Genomic DNA, 23638 nt, shown 5'->3' with positions numbered 1-23638 from the left:
CACACATAGTGACTGCTGCAGGCCTGCAGGCAACCAAGAAACACACACAGGGACCTCTGTAGGCCTGTAGGAAACCAAGAAACACACACAGTGACCTCTGCAGGCCTGCAGGCAACCAAGAAACACACACAGTGACCTCTGTAGGCCTGTAGGAAACCAACAGGCGCACACAGCTAAGGATATTCCTCTTCCTACTCTGCTGTTGGGACCCAAGGGAAAGCTCCAAGTCCCACAAGTTCCTTGGGCTCCAGACAACCTGCCTGTCACATCCCAAGGAGACTGTAGAAACAGGGCTGGCAAGACGGCTCAGTGGGTAAAGAGCTTGCTCTGCAAGTCAGCTGACCTGAGCACTCCATCTCTGGAGCCCACATAAAGGCAGAAGGGAATCAGCTCCATCGAGCTGTCCTCAGATCCTCACACGCACACATGGACTCATCTGCCTACACACACACCTCGTTCTATGTACACTCACAGCTAAGTGCAAAGGGCTGACTGGAACTGTGCTCTCCACATCCTCCAGGCAGTTAAAGGACATTTCTAAGAGCTGCAATGAACAGAAAAGTACATGTTGAGGTAGGTTCTGGAACTTCTAAGACTTGAGCCCCTGCCACACTCACAGTAATCCCCTAATCTCCCAATCCAACTGTACCCACCCAACTTTGTGATGACAAACCTGAAGGCTGAGATCCTGCCTCCAGACTTATTCTTGCTCCCTCTCCCCCGGGCCAGGTCCCCATACATACCAGTTCAAGGTTCTGTCTGTTGCCGTAGGCGGCTGCATAGTGCACAGCTGTGTAGCCCTGCCTGTCCCGCAGGGAGGGGTCTGCACCATTATCCAATAAGAACTCCAGACAGCTGGGGAGTCAGAGACAGACTGTGAGGCTGGGATAGGCCCAGCACAGTGAAGGTGCAGCTCTTGGGGTGGGGGGAGAAGACAGGGTCAAGGAGCCCTGCAGGCCACCTTCCACCCTGTAGGATATCTAAATTCTGTTCTCCAGCCCTAGCTCTAGCCATACCTGGGCTACCACCTCCAACCTCTATCCTCTGGACCCTCTTCTAGAGAACCTGGGCATATGCTTGGCTCCCAGCCTTGGTGGTAAGTGGATATGCTCACTCCAGCCTCCCAGCAGAGCAAGCCTTGCCTGCCAGACCTGCTTCTCCCAACATGGCTGAAGAAACCCCGAGTGGGGCCGACCCTCCAGACCACATGCCCTGCTGGTTCTCAAGACCTTGGTGTTCTTTGCATCCCCTGTCACAGTACAGGATCCCATGACATCCAGCACTTACTAGGTACTGCATGCTGTGTGCTAAGCATCTCATATGTATCCGTTTAACCATCATTATTCTCAGAGCTAGCTGGAGTTTGATCTCTACTAGCACTGAGAAAACTGAAGCAGAGGGGATAAAAATCCTTCCCAAAGTCACAGAGCTGAGCCTTTTAGTGTTTTTGGTTTGTTTGTTTGGGTTCTGTTTTTGAGGTCTCTCTGTATAGCCCTGGCCCTCACTATGTAGACCAGGCTAATCCCAAACTCACAGAGATCCATCTGCCTCTGCATCCTGAGTGCTAGGATTAAGGGGTGATACCACTACCCCTGGCTTTCTAGTTTGCTTTTTTGACAGTATCTTGTAGCCCAGACTGGAAGTCACATTGTAACAAAGAATGAGTTCCAATTCCTGCCTCTGTCTCCTGAGGATTAAAGGCCTGTGACACCATGCCTGCCTCTTTTTTTTGTTTTGTTTTTTTGCTTTGTTTTTTTTGGTTTTGGGGTTTTTTTTGTTTGTTTGTTTGTTTGGTTTTTTTTTGGTTTTTCGAGACAGGGTTTCTCTGTGTAGCCCTGGCTGTCCTGGAACTCACTCTGTAGACCAGGCTGGCCTCAAACTCAGAAATCCGCCTGCCTCTGCCTCCCAAGTGCTGGGATTAAAGACGTGCACCACCACCACCCGGCTTTTGTTTGTTTTTAATAGAGGATCTCGTTATATAGCTGTGGCTGTCATGGAATTATCTATATAGACCAGGCTGGCCTAAAACAGATTGTCTACCTCTACCTCCCATCAGAAGTGTGTGCCATGATGACTAGCTCTTTTGAAAATGAATCTCTGAAGTATAAGATTTACAGAAAGACCATGAAGATAGGAAGAGCCTGTGTATGTCTCTCGCTCAGTTCCCCGCTCCCAGCCGTTCCCAGTAACTCAGGTTGCTTTTTACACTTAAACTTGCTCGTCTGTATGTGTACGTGCTTGAGTGTGTATGAGTGTGTGTGCATGTGTGTAGACTCTCAGCAGTCAGTCCTCTCGTTCCATCATCTGGGTCCCAGGGACAGAACTCACGTCATGAGGCTCAAGAGCAAGTGTCCCTCCCCGCTGAGCTCTCTGAAGGCCTGATCTGAGGTATGCTCTTGCTGTGTAGTTTCAGCCTAGGCTTCCTGTCCCAGCCATGTAAGTGCTGCTGATGAGGGGTGGGGGGGTTCTTACTTTATTTTTGGGTGAGTTTTTTGCTGTTTGTGACAGAATCTTACCCACACAGCATGAAATATACTAGAATTCACTCCCCCTGCTTCAGATTCCCAAGTGCTAGAGGCTACAGGCAGCAATCAACAAAACTAGGTACTTTAAAAAAAAAAAAAAAAGGACTCAGGTAGCTCAGGCTGGCCTCAAATTCTACAAACAAGGTTGTCTTTGAATCCTGGTCTCTACCTATCCCTGGATACTTATCCTCATCACCTAAGGATTGGGCTCACACACGTGTGCCACACCAACCACATCCAGCTGGTGTTTCAGATTTTTTGAGATAGGAATTCACTATGTAGTCCTTGCTGTCCTAGAACTCACAGAGAAGACCCTTCTGCCGCTGCCTCTCAAGTGTTGGGATTAAAGGAGTGCCCTCCCAGGCCTGGCTGTCTCAGATTGTTTAATAAAGTTTTCTGAAGCACAGTTTCAGTCATGGCAGTCACAGCAGTGGTTTGCTCTCTAGGTAAATATTCCTGAAGACGTTTGGTTGGTTATCATGTCTTGATGTTGGGAACGGTTTTAACATTGTACTCTACAGTGAAATCCCCACCACCAAAGCCCCAGAGTAATTCATCTGCTCTGTTTTGTTTTGAGAGGGTCTGACTGTATAACCCTGGCCGACCTGTAACTCACTGTGTAGACCAGACTGGCCTCAAACTCTTCCTCCTGAGTGCAGTGCCTCTCCTATTGTCTTTCCCTGCACATTCCCACCCTGCAGGCTAACCGACAAGGCAGCGGTGGAAGCGGGAGCAGCAGAGATTCAGGATGGGTGGAAGGATAAACAGGCCAGGGTGGCTCTGTGGGGAAGGTACATCGCAGCAGCCTCTTTAATACTCACAAGAAGGCCTCCTTCCTGCGGGATTCCTTCAGTAGCTCATCCTCTTCAGCGTCATGGCTGGAAGCCGTGTGGGGTTCCGCTCTGGCAGAACAGAGGAAAAGAGGTTAGGACAGCTTGGAGAGGTGCGAGGGATGAGAAGAACCAAGGCGGGAGCCTCACCTCCGGTAGGTGTCAGAGGCAGCAGCATAGTGAAGGGGAGAGCAGCCCTTACAGTCGGCCTCGTTGACGCCCGCCCCGGCTGTCACCAGTGTCACTGCGCACTGGTAGCTACCATTGGCAGCTGCATAGTGCAGTGGGGTCCTGGAGAACAGGTCAAAGAGTCAGGGACAGCAATGAACACCAGATGTGCAGTAAAAAGGTACATATAACACTCCCCTCACTTATGCCCCTCCTCCCACGGCGTTTTCTCTGACCAGGCACTAGCTATGTACACCCCTGCACATTAACCTACCTTCCAAACTTGTCTCTCCTTCTCAGGTCAGCTCCACTGCTCAACAGCAAATTAAGACATTCAACATTCCTACAAGACAGACAAGGAGTTAGCCTGAGAATCCTGAAGCACAGTGGCCAATCCAGGGAGAGTCTGAGAGGACAGAACTGAACGCTCTGACAGTGACTATTTTCATTGTACAAGGGAATGGACCCAGGAAGACAGTGGGGACCCACACCCTTGCTCAGCTCACAAGGCCTAGGAAGGAAACGCACCCTCCAGAAGCAGCAGCATGAAGACAGGTGCGGCCAAGGCTGTCAGGTGTGTTGATGTCAAACCCAGCGGAAAGCACATGCTCGTTGCTGAGTGAAGACACGATGCTATACAGCTGACCTGGAGGGGCACACCAGCCACATTGCATCCGGGAGCCCTGCACCACCACCCCCTCACCCAGCCAGTCAGCAAGTACCTGAGGAGAGAAGCTTCCGGCAACAGTCAGAGAATCCAAAGAGAACAGCTAAGTGCAGGGGAAACATGTCGTGGATACCACGCCTGGGAAGAGGTGGGCGGACACAGAGTTACAGAGCTTGTGTCTGTGGCCACCACCACCCTAGGAGTCAGGGTGAGAGGGGCTCCAAATGTGTCTTTAACAAGCATCTCTGCACCTCTGTGTCTGATGTGTGGACAGTATGGACAGACCTGATGTAGTCCACAAGTTGGGTCAAGGGTCCTGACTCACCGGGCAGTATCTGCGCCATTGGTCATGAGAGTGCTGATGAGAAGCTCGTGTCCGTAGCGAGCAGCCACATGTAGGGGCGTGTTCCCAAATTTGTCAGCACAATCAATCTCGCTACCTGAGACAAGGATACACACACAACCCAGGCTTGTCTCAGGCTTAAGTCCATTTATACCGGCTAGTGATCACTAGAGCGCTATTATATGTTGAATTATGTAAACATTCTGGATGCATTATTTGGAAACCTTAGACTGGGAAAGGCAGAGTTCCAAACGCCTATTCTAAGTAGAAGATGGGGTAGGGAGGAAGGAGGTTTCTAGGGAGAATTCCTTGGAGAAAGAGAGCACAACACTTCTGCACTTCTGAGTCCTTACCATTCTGGATGAGGATCTGGGAACGTGTGAAACGCCCGTGGATGGCAGCCATGTGCAGGGGACTTTTCCCTTCTTTACTCTGTGGGAACATGGTGGTGGTTACTAAATGTAAAGCTCTATCTTTACATACATACATGTACGTACATGCTTTACATACACACATGTATGTATATGTATATACTTTACATGCATACATGTGTGTACATGTACATACTTTACATGCATACATGTATGTACATGTACATACTTCACATGCATGTGTGTACATGTACATGCTTTACATACATGTGTATGTACATGAACATGCTTTACATACATACATGTAAAGTACCTTTTAGGAACACATTAATGAGGATGGAAATGTTATATGGACAATCCGGCCTCATTCACAAGTCCCTGATAAGACCTAATTACCCACAAGACCAATGGGTAACTCCCCCAGGAAGGCTATCTGGACATGTTAGTATACATATCATCTTCTCAGGTACCTGGTAGTTGACGTCAGCCCCATTATTGACTAACAGCTCCAAACAGAGTGCGCCGTTGGTAGAGACAGCTGCCACGTGCAGTGGTGTGAAACCCTTGTCATTTGGCTGGTTGACATTGGCTCCTGCGTTCACTAGTTCGATAGCCACAGCATCCTGGCCCAGGTAGCAAGCGATGTGCAAAGCTGTGTTTCCAAAGGCGTTGGGCTCATCAATCTGGATTTCCAGGAGTGAGGGTGCGGATTATCAGTTTAAACAAAGTTGGCAGCAGCCAGCTAAGCCTAAGAGTCCTAGAAATCCGACTGCCTCAGCCCCTTCAGGCTTCCAATCCAAAACAGTGACAGCACTGCTGTATAATTTAAGCCTTATTCAGACCATTTCCCCTTGCCCTTCTAACCTCCCAAAAGGAAACCAACAGCCCCACCATTCCCAACTCTATCACAGACTCTGACCTCCAACTCCCTGTCCTGAGCCCCTAGACCCAGTGTACACTGCTCTGACCTCAGCTCCCATCCGAAGCAAGTACTTCACCACTTCGATCTGGCCGCTGGCTGCAGCTGTGTGGAGCAGCCCGTAGCCCTTTCGATCTTTACAGCTGAGGTCTGCTCCACGTGCCACCAGCAGTTTCAGGACCTCTAAATGCCCTATGAAGGAAAGGAAGGAAGGAAGGAAGGAAGGAAGGAAGGAAGGAAGGAAGGAAGGAAGGAAGGAAGGAAGGAAGGAAGGAAATGGAGGGTGAACCCAAATGCCCTAAGCTCCACCTCCAAAGGCCCAGGCCCCTCCCCCCCAAAGGCTCTAGGCTCCTCCCCCAAAGGCCCCAGGCTCCTCCCCCAAAGGCTTTAGGCTTCTCTCCCAAAGGCTGAAACTCCCTGTTTCCTGCCCTGGGGATCCTAACAGTCAAATTCCTCCTTTTCCTACAATGTCTCTCACCTAGAAAAGCTGCCCAGTGCAGTGGCTGCCGTTCCTTTTTATCGCAGACATTCAGGCTGGCTCCCTTATTGAGAAGCAGGTTCACTGTCTATATGAAGATATAAAAAACACAAGACAGGTTCACGCCCTCAACCTACCAAAGTGCAGACAGAGGCCTCTGACCTCCTGAAAAGGGAGATACACTCGGGATCTTCTCCCTTTGTGTTTGCAGTGTTGGGGGTGACAGCTAACAGCTAATGCCGCTGTTCTTGAGCAGAACAATCTAGGAGATCAGAACTGTGAGAACAGGCACCAATGAGAGGCCACTAGATTAAAAAAAAAAAAAAAAATTCAAGGGTTTCTTCAGGTGCTTGCAGACTCACAAAATCTTATGAGTCTGTAATACTGTTACTTGGGCAGGATGACTGTCAGGATTACAGGCTACAGAGTAAGTTCAAGGCTGTCTCAAGGTAAAATGTAAATAAAAGAAGTGAACAGTTTATCACTTGCCTACCGTTGGCAACTCTAGAAAGCAAAAGAAATTTCAATCTATGGGTTCAAAGTGTATCTCAGTGACACAGCCTTTACCAAGCACATGGAACACACCGGTTCAATGAAAACTCAGTATAAGCTGGAAATGCTAGTGGGTGTGTATCTTTAGCCTGAGCACTCAGAAGGCAGAGGCAGGTGGATTTGAGTGAGTTCAAGTTCAAGGCTGGCCTAGTCTACACAGCAAGCTCCAGGCCATCCAAGCATGCATAGTAAGACCCTTATCTCAAAAACTAACAAACAAACAAAACCCCCCACAAAACCCTCCATCTAACAAACAAACAAACAAACAAACAAACCCCCCATCTAACGCAATCATTCCTCGGGTGCAGGAGCCCAAGTGCCTAAATAACTACCTGAGCTACTCCTGCCCAGCAGGTCTGGAAACACATAAGGGGTGAGTAGGAAGAGAGAGAAGGCTATGGCCTAGACTGGAATGTTCCTTACCTCAAGATGCCCACTGTGTACTGCGTGGTGTAGAGCACTGCGCCCGCTCCTGTCAGCTACGTTGAGACTGCTCAACAGGGGTGCCAGAGCCTCGGCACACTTGGTGGCCCGGTTGGCAGCGGCCACATGCAGTGGTGTCTGCCACAGCTTGTCCCGGGCATTCACATCCGCTGAGTGTGCCAGCAGCAGCCCCAGCACCTTCTGTGGAGGGGCAAGGGAGGAGAGAAGACAAAGGGGAGCAGGAAGTGACATAGGAGGATAGAAGGAAGGGGCTGGCATGGCATACGGCCCATCTTCCTAGCACGGTCTCTCTTTATTTCCTTTATACAGTCAGCCTCTCCAAACCCTGAGATCGTTGGGGCTTAAACTTCTTTGCTTTGCTGAGGAAAACAAGGATCTCTTCCCCAAGCCACCTAGCATTTATCCAACCCAGCTCCTGAGAAATCTCCACTCCCACTTACATCTGCGCTAGGCAAATCTACACATCTCAAGCTTACTTCCAGGAAAAACAAATGCTCCTACTACATTAACGTCGGAAAAACAGCCTTCCCTTTAGCCCTTCCATAGATTGCCAAAATCATATCTATAACTCCAATAAACAAAAAACACACTGATCCTCTCTCCAAAATCCAATGCTCCCGTTAAACACGCCCCACACCATTCCCACCGGCCTCAAGCTTTCTCCCCCTGGAGGCTGAAGCCAAGAAAGTGATGGAAGATCAAAGCGGCCTTCCTTTCCTCTACGGGTTGATAACACCAAAGCACAGGACTCCGTGTGAGTTTGGCCCCTTAGGCAGTCTACTTAAATGTTGCTTGAAGGGGCAATGACACAAGAATCGCCACTCCCCACCCCATTACAAGGAGAGAAATCTCAGTGCCCAGAGGGGGATCAGACTTAAGGTGGCCCCCGGGGAGGGATGAGTCACTCAGGCCTGGCAGCAGGGCCCCCGCAGTCTGCCAGCCCAGTGTTAGCTCTCCCTGACGTCACATCAGCTGGCAGCACTCAGCCCCCCCTCACCAGCCAGTACTAGGGGCAGGAAGGAGAGGCCAAACTCTGGTCTCCTCCCTGTGTGGGGCAGAAGAGTCCGTAGGGCAGAGAACTGAGTTTCTCTAGCCCCCAGCCCATGCTCTTTGAAAGGGTGAAATGAGGTAGGGTCTATACCTCGTTTCGGGAGGCAGCGGCACGATGAAGAGGGGTCAGCCACAGTGTGTCCTTAGCGTTGACATTAGCACCTGTGTGGACACAATTTCCTATTTTGTTGGGATTTGAGGAGGGGGAGGGAAGGAAACCAATAATCAGAGTCGGGGACCTGAACGGACAGGAAGCCATTCTTGGACCAAGCTCCAGCAATCAATCTTCAGATCTAAAGAGACTTCTCCCCTCCCTGGGTGCCGCACCTCCCAGCTCCCCACTTTCACCTGACATCAGTAGCAACTGGAGGATGGGGACATCGCCTACGTAGGCAGCAGCATGCAATGGGGTTCGCCTCTCTTGGTCCTGGAAAGGCAGAAAAGAGAAGCAGCTATAGAGAGAAATTATCCTGAACGCCAGTTCAAGTATGAGAACTCCAAGCGCCCTTCCCTTCTCTAGGTTCTGCAGGGCCTTAAATCCCAATACCGGGCTTCAAAAGCCAGCATCCTGAGAGGGTGGAGTCAGGGCTACCGACAGAGAAACCTACTCCTTCTTCCAGGAGGGGTGGGGGCGCTGCAGACCCCGATGGCTGAGAAGAGAACACCGTTTTCTGGGCATTCCCCAGAACCCACGGTCGGTGCTCCATGCCTGATCAACCTTAAATGCGGAGCAGGCTCCCATTTCTGGGTAGAGAGAGCTGCAGTTTTCATCAGAGCAGAGGAGAAACGGAGCCGCCCCACTTGTGGGGAGGGGTCCCGAACACCGGAGCCGGGATTCCAGCTCGCCATCCCCCTGTTCCCAACTCACCAGTACATTGATGTTCTCCTTCTGCGAGAGGAGGGAACGCACTTCCTCCACATCTCGGCTAAAGATGGCCTGGACCAGGGGCGGCTGCAGGGAGAACCAGCTTTCAGGGAGCGGGCCTGAGCCACAGCGTTACCGGGAGGTGGGGGAGCACATAGGTTGGAAGGGGGGCGTCGCTTGGAGGGGCTCCGCTACAGGAGTCTTGGCTGCAGCGGATTCCCGCGGTACCTCCAACCGGTCGCCAGGCCCCCAAGGACACCCGCTCCGCGGAGGGGGAGCACGGCGTGGGGCGCGGCGGGAGCCGCGGGAACCCCGGGCTCGGGCCCAGCCTAGGCCGCACATCCCCGGGCTCGCGTGGCGGCGGCGCCCGGGCCTGGAAAGAGGAAGTGGGGAAGGGCAGGAGGGCTGACCTGGTCCGTGATGCTGAGGATCCCCATGGCCCGGCCCAGGCTCCGTCCGCATCGAGCTCGCGGCGGCGGCGGCAGCGGCGGCGGCGGCGGCTCCACCGGGGACACGGGGCGGCCCAGGCGGCGGCTGCGGCGGCGGCTGCGGGGAGAGGGCGGCCCCGCCTACCGGGGGGCGGGCGAGCGGGAGCCCGCAGCGCTCCCTGGCGGCGAGCCTTGGCCGGGCCTCTGGGTGCTCGCTGTCCGCACAGGCTGCCCAGGCCCCGGCTCCCTCGCCCCGCGCCAAGACGACCAGGACGGCCCAGGCTCGCCCTGCCGGGCGCGTGGGTTCCTCGGATCCGCCAGCGGACCGCGCTGTGCCCTCCGCTGCAGGCGGGAGGATCGAGGGATCCCCGCAAGCCCATGGCACGAAGTCGAGTCTCATTCCCCCAGTGACTCCGGAGCTCAGGACCAAAAAAAAAAAAAAAAAAAAAAAACCAGCCTGCGAGAGCAGAGCTCACCCAGTCCACAATTCCACAATGCCCCGGTAGAGCGGACGCCTCCCGACCGCACTCACACCCCCAAGTCCCCCAGAGATAGTGGAAACCCGAGTGTGGCGACCCAAGGCTTATAGATGGCCCCAGAGCCAGTCTGCACTGGGTAGAAAGAAAATAGCAAGATTGCTAAGCTGCAGAGAAATCCCAAGAAAGACTCCTGCTTCAGGAAACCTCCGCGAAGAGCAGGATGCTTGGCAGCTGGAGAAGGCCTCTAAGCCCAACAGCAACTCCATAATTACCTCTCCCAGGTTAGGGTAATAACTGTTTCTATCGGTAAAAAGGCGGTAGAGAGGAACTCCCCCTCACCCATTGGAGAGGTCAAAAGAGGCAGCCAATCAGGAACAATTGGCCGGGGGGAAAAAGAAAAGTGGAGATTGATAGATGGATACAATTTATAAAAGATGCTTTAGAGCCAGCCATGAATCGTGTATAAGATTCCTGCTCTCTGGAACCTGAGGCAGGAGGATTGTGTGTTCAAGAACTGTCCTGGCTACGTAATGTGCCCCAGTGTATCCTAACTTCCTTTTTACGTTGTTAGAACAGTGACCAGAACCAACTAAGACAAAGGGACATTTCCAAGGTATAGTCCATTTTTGAGAAACTCAGACTCGAACTAGAAAGGCGAACTCAGGGAGGAATGCAGCTTGCCAGCTCAAGCTTAACCGGATCTCTTATCTAATTTAGGACCACCTGCCCAGGGATGGTACCACCCACAGTGGTCTGGGCCCTCCTACAACAATTAGCCAAGAAGAAAGTGTCGGGCCTGGGTAGGTGGTTCAGCTAGTTGAAGAGCACTGACCACCCTTCCAAAGGGCCCAAGTTTAATCCCCAGATCCACATAGTAACTGATAGCCGATTGCAACTCCAATTGCAGAGATTTTTGTGGGTAAAACATTCATGCATGTAAGATAATAAAAGTAGCCGGGCAGTGGTGGCACATTCCTTTAATCCCAGCACTTGAGAGGCAGAGGCAGGTAGATTTCTGAGTTCGAGGCCAGCCTGGTCTACAGAGTGAGTTCCAGGACAGCCAGGGCTATACAGAGAAACCCTGTCTCAAAAAAAAAAAAAAAAGAAAAGAAAAGAAAAGAATTAAAAAGAAATACCCCACATAGACATGCTCACAGATGAAGGCTTTTTATTTTTTTTAAGACAGGTTCTCACTATGTAGCCTGCTGTCCTGGAACTCACCATAAAACCAGGCTGACCTCTAAAACCAGAGATGCTCCTACCTCTGCCTCCTTAGTGCTGAGATTAAAGGCACAGGCAACCTCAGACAATTCTTCATTTGAAATTCCCTCTTTACAGACTACTTTGGGTTGTGTCAAGTTAACAGTAAAAACTAAACGGCACTGTATATAATTAAGTATAAATAAATAAATAAATAAATAAACACATACTCCCTTACAACTATTGACAATGCTTCCTCCCCTAGACAAAACCCAGAAGATCCAGGGATGGTGTGTAAGCCTGTATTTCCAGCATTTCCGAGGCTGGTATGGTGAGTTCAAGGTCAGCCTGGGCAACGTAGCAACACTCTGTCTCAAACCCCACCACCAAACAACAACAACAAGAACAACAATAATAATAAAATATAATAATAATAAATTTGGGAGAGAGGCTGGAGAAATAGCTCAGCAGTTAAAAGTGCTTGTTATTTAATACAGAACTCCAGAGTTTGGTTCCTAGCATCAACTGCTGACAACTGTAACGCCAGTTTTTTTGGAAATCCAACACCTTCTAACCTCCCCAGGCGCTACACGCACTTGGTGTACTTATACACATGCATGGAAACATTCATATGCAAGAAATAAAAATACATTTAAAAATTATTTTAAAAAATTTTTTTAATTGGATGTTTTATTTACATTTCCTATGTTGTCCCCTTACCCCATCCCCCACCCTAAAAATTATTTTTAAATAAAAAATTAAAATAGGCTAGGGCTCACCGGACGGTGGTGGCACACGCCTTTAATCCCAGCACTTGGGAGGCAGAGGCAGGCGGATTTCTGAGGTCGAGGCCAGCCTGGTCTACAGAGTGAGTTCCAGGACAGCCAGGGCTACACAGAGAAACCCTGTCTCGAAACAAAACAAAACAAAACAAAAAAGAGTCTAGGGCTCTAGAGCCTAGCATGCGTGAAGGCTCAGGCTCAACCTTCCTAACCACATGGGACCAACAGGTTGTGGAGATATACACCTGTCATCCCAACTATTCAGGAGGCTGAGGCAGGGGGAGCTCAGTCCTGACTGAACTGTAGACTGAGTTCAGGGTCAGTCTGGGAAACTTAGTGAGATTCTGTCTCAAAAAGTCAAGCGAGGGCTGAGGGAGCTGGAAAGACAGCTTATCTAGTAAGAGCGCTCCAGTCTTTAGCGCAACACCAGACTTGGTTCCCAGAACCCACATTGGGCAGCTAACAACTGTCTGTAATTCCAAGGAATCTGACGCCCTCTCCTGGCCACCTCAGGCACTGGCACTCATGTGCCATACACCCCTCCAACTCCCCCCAAACACACACATATACATAAATAATAAAACAGACCCGGGTGTTGGTGGAGCACGCCTTTAATCCCAGCACTCGAGGAGAAGCAGAGGCAGGAGGATCTCTGCGAGTTCGAGGCCACTGTGATTTATAAAGTAAATTCTGGGACAGCCAGTATTACACAGAGAAACCCTGTCTGGAAAAACCGAACAACCAACCAAACAAAAAATAATAAAAATTAAACAGATGTCGACAATAGGAAAAGAGGGCTTAGGATAAGGATATCAATAACCAAATGTTAAAATGATGTAGATGACCTAAGTTTAATACCTGCAACCGGTTAGCAGAACAGCAGAACCTACTTCTGCATGCCGCCGTCTTTTAATCTCTGTATGAAAGCCGTGGCACATAGATGCGCGTTCGAACGCTTATGTGTACACACAAAGAAAGTAAATAAATGTAAAACTTTTTTTTTTTTTTTTGAGGCAGGGTTTCTCTGTGTAGCTCTGGCTGTCCTGGAACTCACTCTCTAGACCAGGCTGGCCTCGAACTCAGAAATCCACCTGCCTCTGCCTCCCAAGTGCTGGGATTAAAGGCGTGCGCCACCACTGCCTGGCTACTTTTTTTTTTTTTTTTTTAAATGAAAGAGTACTTGCCTAACTTGAAGTCTTGGGTTTGACCCATAGCATTACAAATTGGAAAAAAAAAAAAAAAGTACCTCACCCGCAAGTATTGTTTTTTGTTGTTAACTGTTTGTTGTTTAGCTGGTTTTCTAAGCCTAGGAAATCAGCATCAGGAACTAGCACTTTATATCTGAGGAGGAGGAGGAGGAGGAGGAGGAGGAGGAGGAGGAGGAGGAGGAGGAGCAGGAGTGGGGGAAGAGGAGGAGGGAGAGGAGGAGGAGGGAGGAGGAAGAGGGAAGAAGAGATAGGAACCAAACATAGCTGAGGGTCACATGGATGCTTGCTTGGCCATTGGGTATGATGGGCTAAGCTAGGACATGGCCCAAGAGGAGGAGGGGAGCACACACCCTCTAATGCTCAAAATAGCTCCTAGTAACCTGAGGATTTGAAGGCAGGGGTTGAGCCCGAGTCATGTGCTGAGACCTGGCTCAGGAGTGGAGGTGAACCTGGGAGAGAGCCACACTGAATCTCTGGGCAGATGAGAAGAGGAAGGACTAGAGGTTATTTTCTAATATTATGTAGAGCAAGAAAGAGGGTTTCCCAGGGAAGAAAGGAAATGGTTTAGTAACATGGACACATCTGGAGTTCCTGGAGAATGTGTGGAGAGGAATGGAACTGTTGCCGGCTCTGTGCTCAGTCCTGAATTCAACTTCTGAACTGATATTTGTGGACTTGCTAGGGATGGTAACACACACCTGTAATCCAAGCCCATGGGAGGTAGAGATAGAGTCAGGAGTTCAAGGTCACTCTTGACATCCAGGTCAGCTTGGACTGCTAAAACCTGGCCTTAAAAATCAGAAGTTCCTGAGCATAGAAGCTCAGCATTTAGGAGTACTGGCTGCTTTTCCAGAGGACCTGAGTTTAAGTCCCAGTATCCACAAAGAGGCTCACAATCATCTGGGAATCCGAGTGCCCTTCTGGCCTCTGGCACACCAAGCATATCTGTGATACACAGACATACATTTGGGCATTGAAAAAAACTTACAAGTCTCTCCTCTCCTCTTCTCTCTCTCTTTCTCTCTCTCTTTCTCTCTCTGATCCATTTCTTCCTTCCTTCCTTCTCTCTCTTTTTCTTTCTTTTTCTTTTTTCTTTTTTTTTTTTTGTCATAAGATAGCCTCAAACTTACCACAACGTAGCCTTAGATTGGCCTCAAATTCATTCTGAGTTCTGAGATCTCAGGTGTGCAGAACCAAGCCTAGCTGGCCTGTCTTTCTTTAGACTTTGTTTTTTATTCGTCATACCTTAGCACAACAAACTCCATGATGGAAGTATCATTCAGGCCATAAAACTCAGCACATAGACAGCTTACTTGCCAAAATGAAAACAAAAGATCTAATCCATCAAAGTCCATAGTTCTGGGAAAGTCCCTAAATGTATTAACTTTGCTTTTTGGCTTCTGTAGTTCAGGCTAACTGTTCTGGTTAACTGAAGCATGTCAACCAGGACACGGTTTTTGTCCTTTAAAAGATCACCCTGAGAAAGGCTAGGAGCTACACTGGGATTCCCAACACCCAGTGTAGTTGCCAACCACTTAATAAAGACTTTCTATTGGCTTAAATCTATGACTGAGTAGTCTTCTCTGAGTGATACCCACAACACTAACAAGTGTGGAGATTCAGTAGTTATACTTTACCATAGTAATTGGTCAGTAGGTAGAAACTTAGAAGTTTTAGCTCAACTGTGTGTGGTGGCGAATACCTTTAGCTCTAGCACTGGGGAGGCAGAGGCAGAGGCAGACAGATCTCTGAGGGTTTGAAGCCAGCCTGGCCTACATAGGAAGTTCCAGGCAGCCAGGGCTATGTAGAGAAACCCTGTCTCAAAACAAACAAACAAACAAAACAAACAAACAAACACAAATAAGTTATAGCCAAGTATGAAAGCACAAGCCAGTAACCTCAGCATTCAGGAAGAGGGATATCAGGAGTTCAAGGCCAATCTTGGTTGGTTAAATTATGAGTTTGAGGAAAGCCTGGGCTATATGAGGCCCTATCTCAAAACCAAACAAAAGTTTTTTTCTTACGTTTTTATGTATATGAGTGCTCTACCTGCATGTATGCCTACATGTCAGAAGACGCCATCAGATCATAATTATAGATGGTTGTGAGCCACCATGTGGGTGCTGGGAACTGAACTCAGAGCCTATTGGAAGAGTAGCTAGTGCTCTTAACTGCCAGCCATCTCTCCAGCTCCCAAACAAAAGTTTGTGTTTTTTAAAGAAAAAGTTATGGCTGGGCGGTGGTGGGTCACGCCTTTAATCCCAGCACTTGGGAGGCAGAGGCAGGCGGATTTCTGAGTTTGAGGCCAGCCTGGTCTACAGAGTGAGTTCCAGGACAGCCAGGACTACACAGAGAAACCCTGTCTCGAAAAAAAACCAAAAAGAAAAAAAGAAAAAAGAAAAGAAAAAAAAAGAAAAAGTTATGGCAGGTGTCTCTTTTTTGAAATGTTTGCAACCCAGGAAAATATAACACAGAAAACGAAGAGAGAATGTTAAGATACATTCTTATTTTCATGAAATCCAGTACTCAGAGCTGTATTGACGTGGGTTCAGTCAAGAGAGCCTTCCCGGAGGAAGTGTTTTGAGTCAGTACTTAAAAGAAGTTGTTGGTGTAAAATGTCAGGAGCACAACGAGAGGTAAGGGGAATGAACTAGGAAAGGATTAAATGGGAGTAATTAGCTACTTAATTAGCTGGAGAACAGCAAGCACATTGGTTTTGTAGGGCTCCTGGACCTTAGGGATTCTGAGGCAGTTAACTCTGTTAAGGCGGTGTTAATGAGGTCACAGTTCAGTCATGTATCCCAGTTACGTTCCCTCTTCTGCCCAACCTTACTCCTCATTCCAAGCAGCTGTCTCAGAGGTGGGTCAGAGGAGGTGGGTTCAGACCAGAGAGCAGAGCTGGAAGGAGAAGGCTGCCCTTCAAGGTCATAAGCAGAAGGAACACCACCTTTGAACTGGAAGAAAGGGAAGGGGGTGAGAGGAATGAGGGCCCAGCAGGTTCTCCCCGAAGGGCTCAGAAGGAAAGGTATTAGGCGAAGAAAAGAAATTAAATTATTCTGCATCTGGAGGTTTCATGCCCCCCCCCCACCCCAGGAGGATGGAAGAAAGCCAAAAGGAAGAGAGACAAAACATTCATTTGGTCGTTAAAAAAATCCAAGTGTTTATTAAAGTGTGTGGGTGCATGAGAATTCGTATGTGTGTGTGCGTGGTGTGTGTGTGTGAGAATGAGTATGTGTGTGTGTGCATGGTGTGTATGAGAGAATGTGTATGTGTGTGTTTATGGTGTGTATGTGTGTGTGGGGTGTGTGTGTGTGTGTGTGTGTTTAGGCAAGTGGAGCAAGTTCTCTCCATGGGGGGATCCTGAGAATTGAATTCAGATCAGACTGGGTGGCAAGCACCCTTACCCACTGAGCCATCTGGCTAGCCTCATCTCGACTCTGAGTCTATGACCTTATTTGTGTAAAGCATTTGATTTGTATCACAATGTAGCTTTGATTGCCTGTCTTCTTCCGCCCAGCACATTTCCATTGTCAGGCAAAGCTTGAATGAATGTGGGGAGCTTTAACCCAGCGGAGGGAAAGCAGCGCTTGCTCTGTGGCAATCCTGACGACCTTAAATTCAGCCCCGAACGGGAGAGTTTTGCTTGCTTGCTCTTGCACCCATCTAGGCTAGTCTGTTTCTAATTTGTAGCTTGTTTTTCTTCTCTTTCTTTCCTTTGGTCGTACTTTTCACAAGAGCGATTGTTTCCTCCTTGAATCCTGGGAAGTGATATTCACTGTTGGGCTTTATGCCTGTGATGTCTCATCCTCTACTGAGTACACCCTTTTCCAGACAATGATGGCTCTTTTCTCTAAAAGTAAATTTTGGCTAGTGGAATCACACCTGTAATTCCAGCAATTGGGAAGCTGTGGCAGGATGATTCCTATGAGTTCAAGACCAGCACAGGTTACAGAGCAAGATCAAGTCTCAAAATAAAGCAAACATCCCAGAGCTGTCCCCTCCTGGGGTGCATGTCTGTAATCTCACCAGCTAAGAGATAGGAGGATCTCCAAGAGTTCCGGGGCAACCAAGCTTATATAGTAAGAGCGTCTCAGAGAACAAACAAACCATATCTTATGTTTTGGTTTGGTCTAAGAGTAAAGCTTGCTTCAATGTGTAGATCTGGCTATTCTAAAACTGACTATGTAGCCCAGGCTGGCCTGGAACTCGTGGCAACCTTCCTGCTTCTGCCTCAGACTTCTTTCCATAAATATCAGGGAGAAAATTATGCCCCTAGGGACGTTCATGAAGGAGGACTGCAAATTCAAGGCCTGAATTGTCTTGTCTCGAATAACGAGAGGGGGAGGAAGGGAGAAGGGCTTGTAGATCTCGAAGAGATTATGCAAGTCAGCCAAGAACTTGCAACGTTAATATCCTTTTCCAAAGATGTAAATCGGCAGCAGGCACTGCGAAGGCCACTAGGATGAATAGAGCCTCTCCCTCTAAAGGGCTCTAAGAGATGTTCCTCCGGACATCCACAGCCATCTGCCGTTGACCCGCCCACGACGTACCCTCGGCGCCTACGTATCAGGTCCTGTGACCACAGACTCGCCAAGTAGTTTGTGCCAGGCGACCTCGCTCCCCCGAGCCATCTCAGCAGCTCCTCAGACACGCACCCAGCGCCCTTTCTTTCTCTCCAGAGGTGTCAAAGAAACTACATCTCCCGACAGGCAGCGTTACCCCTTCCTTCCTCGCTCTCCCTCTCCCGATCCCTGGCAACGGCGTGACGTGAGGGGACCGGGAGCTGCGGTCACCGCTTCAGTGACAGCCTACCCGGCGCGCGGGCCGGAGCAGGGCGAAGGCAGCCGGAGCCCGCGCCGCCCTTCCTGCCCGGCCTCCCCTGCAGCTCGCCGCCGCTCAGAGTGCCAGGCAGGGGCGCGCGCATGGCCTCTGCGGGCGCGCGGAGGCTCCCGGCCCCGACGCGCGCGGCCGCCCGGAGCTGCGGCGCCTTCTCGCTCTGCCGGGGCGCGCGCTCCGTCCCAACCCCGCCCCCGGGCCCTCCGCGGCCGCCGCGGCCAATGAGGTGAGAGGCAGGCACAAGCATCCGCGCAGGACCGGAGGGGGTCGCCTGGCACCCCGAAGTTCTGAGGTGGAGGGTGGCAGCCTTTAGACGGCAGGCCGGAGAAGGGCTGGTATTGGTGGTGCCCTAGGAGCTCGAATGGAGCTCTGGAGATACAAGTTAGATGCTCGGGGCGGGTGCGTGCCAGCCACTTCTTGGCCTTCGCGGGCGCTCTGGCTTTGAAGTGCTTGGCCTGACCCTGGAGTGGAGACGCTTCAGTTTGCTTGCAGCAGTAGCGTTGCCCCAAAGGCAGCTGGCACTTCGGACGTGCCCTTCTTTTTCCCATCCCCACCCCTGGCCCTGTCCTCAGCCGCCCTCGACCTTTCGCACTCGTGACTGCCTGGCCGGCCAGCCCCGCTAGCTGCAGCAGGTGCTAGGAGGAGAAAAACTTGCCCGAACGACCTTCCTCCGTGATGCATCCCTCTTCCCCTTCACCTGGAACTGGTTGAATACAAAAAAAGAATCGTGACGCTGCCTCTCCTTTCTTTTTGGCGCTAGGTTTCTGATTTCCTGTAACCTTTTCTTGCCTCGCGCTGCCCAAGTCTTGGCGACCGAGGCTGGCCTACCTCCTAGTCGTTCCTTCATGGGCTTTGCTGCCCCCTTCACCAACAAGCGAAAGGCTTACTCGGAGCGTAGGATCATGGGGTGAGCATCCTTTATTCCCCCTCCCAATAAATAACCATGTACCAATAGTGGATAAGATTCTTATTGGGCCACTCACCACCCCAGCAACGTTTTTACTACCAGCCTTTCAACTTAAATTTCCCACCTTAGTTGCTCTGCACGTGCATTAGTCTAGAATTGTGTTACATCATAGAAAGGTATCAGACCCACTAGGTAGTTGGGTGTGGTGCCACAGCCTGTAATCTAAGTTTAAAGCTGCCCTGGACTACATAGCCAGAGCCTGTGTCATACGTATTGCGCACATATGCGAGCACGCGCGGACACACACACACACACACAGACAAACACGCACATTTTGAGACAGGCTCTCACGTTACCTAGGATGGTTTGAACTTGATATATAGTCAAGAAGACTTTGAACTTATATCTTGCCTCCACCTACCTCTCTAGAGCTGTGACTATAGACGTGTGCCACCATGCTGCTGTTTTTCCTGCAGTGCTGGGGATTGAACCTAGGGCCTTATACATGCTAAGAAACCACTCGACTACAGGACTTAATTAAGCTACAGCTTTTTGTTATTGTTATTGTTTGAGACAGGGTCTCACTGTATACCTCTGGCTGTCTACCTTGGAACTATGTAGACTAGGCTGGGCTCAAACTCAGCGATCTCTGCCTGCTTCTGCCTCCTAAGCACTGAGACTAAAAAGGCTTTACCACTATGCCAGGCTTTGTTGTTGTTGTTTGTTTTGAGACAAGTTTTCATTATTTAGGCTTGGTTGGCCTGTCTTCCAAGTGCTGAGATTAAAGGCATGTACCACTATGTCCAGCTATAACAAAAATGCTTTAAAAATTTATAGGGGCTGGAGGATTGGCTCAGTGATAAAGAACACTTCTTGCTGCAAGGAGGCTTCCCACCTCCTCAAGCACCAGTATGTTTGATGCACAGATAAACATGAAGGCAAAACACTCATGCACATAAAATAATGAAAAAAAAAAAGTAAAAATATTTTTAACTATGAAACATTGGGGGCAGGAGGTCGGAGAAATGGCTTAATGGTTATTAGTCTGCACTGCTGAATTCCTAGCACCTACACTAGGCAGCCAGCTCCAGAGGATCTTGTGTCCTATTCTGACTCTATGGGCACCTGCACTCACGTATATAAACCCTCCCCGAAACATGCACATTGTTTAAAATTTGGTGGCTTTAGCGACCTTAGGCAGGAGGATTCCTACCAGTTTCAGCCCACTAACCTGCACTGCGGGCTATACAACTAGACTTTTATTTTTTTATCTATTATTATTATTTTTGGTATTTCGAGACAGGGTTTCTCTGTGTAGCCCTGGCTGTCCTGGAACTCACTCTGTAGACCAGGCTGGCCTCAAACTCAGAAATCCGCCTGCCTCTGCCTCCCAAGTGCTGGGATTAAAGGCCTGCACCACCACTGCCCGGCTAGACTTTATCTAGAAAGGGGATGGTGGTGGTGAAAGGGTTCTTGAGGTGAGGATACTTGTGGCTAAGGTTCACGACCTGAGTTTGATCCCCTGGATCTGCATGATGGAAGCGGGGAGCCAATTTCCGAGGGTTGTTTTCTGACTTCTAGTACAAACTGTAGCACACATGCTCCCATAGTCTGAGTCAGGGTCTTTCTATGTAGCCTTGGGTGTCTTGGAACTCACTCATTAGCAATCTTTCCTATGATTGCAACCTACATAGTAACAATAGTTGGTTTTGGTATTTCCCAGACAGGGTTTTGTGTGTGTGTGTGTGTGTGTGTGTGTAGCCCTGGCTGTCTTCGAATTCAGAAATCCACCTGCCTCTCTAGTACTGGGATTAAAGGCGTGTGGATACGATGCTTGGAGTAACATATTTAAAAAAAAAAAAAAAGACAACAGGGCATTATTTTTCCGACAAATAAAAACATGTTGTTCGATCCTCCTGGAGCTGGAGTTACAGAGGTTGTAAACCACAGAGAGCGCCCCCTTGTGGGTACAGGGAGTCAAACCTGAGTCCTCTGCAAGGGCAGTTGTTACTCAAGCACCATCCATGTGTGTGGTGCTGGGGACCGAACCTAAGGCGAACCTAAGGCTTTCCGTATGCCAAACAAGCATCTACCATTGATCCTGAGCTCCAGTCTCCAGTCGTTCCTAGCACTTATGATATTGAGGCAGGAGGATCAGGAATTTGAAGCCAACTTGGGCTCCACTGTGAGTTTACGGTCAGCCTGGGCTATATAAGACTTTTTAAAAAAAACTCCAGTGGCTCAGTGGGTAAAGGCACCTGCCAGCAAGCCTGAAGGCCTGACTGAGATTCCTCAAATTCACACAATGGAGAACTGACTGCTGCAAAGTTGCTCTCTGATCTGTAAATACATTCCACACAAAACAGGAAAAAAAAAAATGAGATTTGACTATCAATAAAACTGGCAACTTGTCATCTACAGTCTGTATTGGGATAAAATAATATAAAAGCATTGTGGTTTGAAGATGTGTCTCAGTTGGCAGAGTGCCTGCCTAGCATGCACAAGTCTATGTCTGGTCCCTAACCCAATACAAACCAGGTGTGTGTGCACATCTGTAATCTCAGCTCTCAGGAAGTAGAGGCAGGAACATCAGAAATTCAAGATCACCTCAACTATATAGAGTTTAAGGCTGACCTGGGCTACATGAGACCTTGTGGGGATGGGAAGCTCTCATTCTAATTGTAAAATACATCATCCGGGTTTGTCTGTGTTCCTGGATTAGTGGGCACAGGTCTTATTTCGAGACCACTGACAGGGAAACCTTGACCTGCCGGCATTCCTTTGGCCTCTGATTCTTCTCGCTGTAGGTACTCAATGCAGGAGATGTTTGAGGTGGTGTCCAATGTCCAGGAATACAGAGAGTTTGTGCCGTGGTGTAAGAAGTCACTGGTAGTATCCAGCCGTAAGGGTCACCTGAAAGCCCAGTTGGAGGTTGGGTTTCCACCTGTCTTGGAACGTTATACCTCTGCAGTCTCCATGGTCAAACCACACATGGTCAAGGTGAGGCCTCTCTGGGAGGGATTGATTCCCCACGAAGTTTTTTATGTTCCTTAGCAGTTTCATAGTCAAAGACTACTTCGGGTTTTCCTGTAATTATTCGATGTCTGTGTGTTAAGATTTTTTTTTTCCAAATGTAACATTAAAGGGAAGGAAGACCACTTTTAGTTATTCTGAGTGGTGTTGGGTCAACCTAGGATAATATCACATATGCTGTGTAAATAGTTCCACCAAGCTAAACCCTCTAGCTCAGCGGTGGTTCTCGACCTTCCTGATGCTGTGACCCTTTAATACAGTTCATGTTGTGGTGACCCCCAACCATAAAACTATCTTTGTTGCTACTTCATAACTGTCACTTTGCTGCTGTTATGACTCATAATGTAAATCTCCCCTGATGGTTTTAGGTGACCTGTGAAAGGGTCATTTGATGAACCCCCAAAGGCTTGTGACCCACAGGTTGAGACCAGCTGCTCTAACACTCCCCCTCTTCCTTGACAACAGGAGTTAACTAGTCAGATGTATTCTATTCCAGGCTGTTTGCACTGACGGCAAGCTCTTCAACCACTTGGAGACTATTTGGCGATTCAGCCCTGGTATTCCTGCCTACCCTCGAACATGCACTGTGGACTTCTCTGTGAGTCAGGTCTTGTGACACGGGTCTGGGACTGGACTGAGGGTAAAACTGAGCACTAAACACTTCAAGTCATCAAGTACCCAGAGGTCTAAGTCCATATTAAACTTACATTTTGCTCAGTTCTGAGTTAGGGTTCTTAAGTGCTGTCTAGAGGGGAAGAGCGGGAAAGGCACTACAGATCAGTGTCTTTGATTTGGCCAGGAGCTATCCACCATGGTCTTGACGTTTTTCTCTTACGTTTCCAGATTTCCTTTGAATTTCGTTCTCTGCTCCACTCCCAGCTGGCAACCATGTTTTTTGATGAGGTTGTAAAACAGAACGTTGCTGCTTTTGAGCGGCGGGCAGCAACTAAGTTTGGCCCAGAAACAGCCATCCCCCGTGAACTGATGTTCCATGAAGTACACCAAACTTGAGACAAGGGATGGCTCCTTTGCCTCCAACCCCTCTTCCCACTCAGTTTTATTTATTCGGTTTGGCTCTTGCTCTGAGAGAGGTCTAGTTTCACCTCTCAATTCTTCCTAAACTGGGCTGCATGCTGTCTGGACACAGGAAAGTGAGACAGATACGCAGAAAGGGTCAGGCACATTCTGAAAGCCTCACATGCCCACAGCAGTTGCACACCTAGTAAAAGCCAGGGCCATAGCTGTCTCTGGGCCTGGTTAAGAAACTACTCAGTCAAGGAATATAGTAGTAACTTCCTCATACAGAGACACTGGCTGGCAAGTAGCTTTTACCCTGCTAAGATTTCTCAGGAGAAAAGGCAAACTGCCTCGGTTTAGGAACATGTCCATGCTGTCTGACAGGTAGAAGGTGAGGCGCTGCTTTACCACAGTGTCACAGAGCAGAGGAGGAGAAACCACTCGACAGTGTTGCTCATATTGTTGGGATGTACCTTTTTTCCTTCCATGTGGCCTGAGTTTTTATAAAACTTCAATAAATGGTGACAGTGTGAATT

General features: G+C 49.2%; 2 protein-coding genes across 2 annotated transcripts in view; one reads left to right on the top strand and one right to left on the bottom strand.

The window, feature by feature from the left end:
• The window catches only part of Ankrd52 (ankyrin repeat domain 52), a 17302-nt gene extending 7557 nt beyond the window's left edge, over positions 1-9745 (bottom strand). The window contains exons 1-17 of the mRNA XM_028786666.1: positions 9623-9745; positions 9216-9299; positions 8696-8774; positions 8439-8509; positions 7277-7477; positions 6302-6389; positions 5873-6015; positions 5375-5587; positions 4887-4965; positions 4516-4630; positions 4246-4328; positions 4052-4169; positions 3798-3866; positions 3506-3646; positions 3347-3427; positions 744-855; positions 473-544 (exon numbers count right to left, since the gene is read on the bottom strand). Of these exons, the coding sequence (XP_028642499.1) occupies positions 473-544; positions 744-855; positions 3347-3427; positions 3506-3646; positions 3798-3866; positions 4052-4169; positions 4246-4328; positions 4516-4630; positions 4887-4965; positions 5375-5587; positions 5873-6015; positions 6302-6389; positions 7277-7477; positions 8439-8509; positions 8696-8774; positions 9216-9299; positions 9623-9649 (1776 nt within the window). The 5' untranslated portion in view covers positions 9650-9745. The remainder of the gene's footprint in view (positions 1-472; positions 545-743; positions 856-3346; positions 3428-3505; positions 3647-3797; positions 3867-4051; positions 4170-4245; positions 4329-4515; positions 4631-4886; positions 4966-5374; positions 5588-5872; positions 6016-6301; positions 6390-7276; positions 7478-8438; positions 8510-8695; positions 8775-9215; positions 9300-9622) is intronic.
• An 8486-nt stretch (positions 9746-18231) lies between these two features.
• Positions 18232-23636, top strand: Coq10a (coenzyme Q10A). The gene is made up of 5 exons (XM_028786678.1): positions 18232-18371; positions 18906-19052; positions 21860-22052; positions 22582-22683; positions 22929-23636. Exons 1-5 carry the CDS (start codon positions 18232-18234, stop codon positions 23094-23096), a joined length of 750 nt encoding a protein of 249 aa, XP_028642511.1. The 3' UTR covers positions 23097-23636.
• The last annotated feature ends 2 nt before the right edge of the window (positions 23637-23638 follow it).

This window comes from Grammomys surdaster, unplaced genomic scaffold, assembly GCF_004785775.1.
Source record: "Grammomys surdaster isolate TR1022 unplaced genomic scaffold, NIH_TR_1.0 125562, whole genome shotgun sequence".
Classification (NCBI taxonomy): domain Eukaryota; kingdom Metazoa; phylum Chordata; class Mammalia; order Rodentia; family Muridae; genus Grammomys; species Grammomys surdaster.
This window is presented reverse-complemented; position numbering and strand designations above follow the sequence as displayed.

Coding starts and splice junctions, on each gene's coding strand:
- Coq10a (XM_028786678.1), top strand. CDS start 18,232: ATGGCCTCTGCGGGCGCGCGGAGGCTCCCGGCCCCGACGCGCGCGGCC. Junction 18,372..18,905: donor CGGCCGCCGCGGCCAATGAG/GTGAGAGGCAGG, acceptor TTTTGGCGCTAG/GTTTCTGATTTCCTGTAACC. Junction 22,053..22,581: donor TCAAACCACACATGGTCAAG/GTGAGGCCTCTC, acceptor ATTCTATTCCAG/GCTGTTTGCACTGACGGCAA.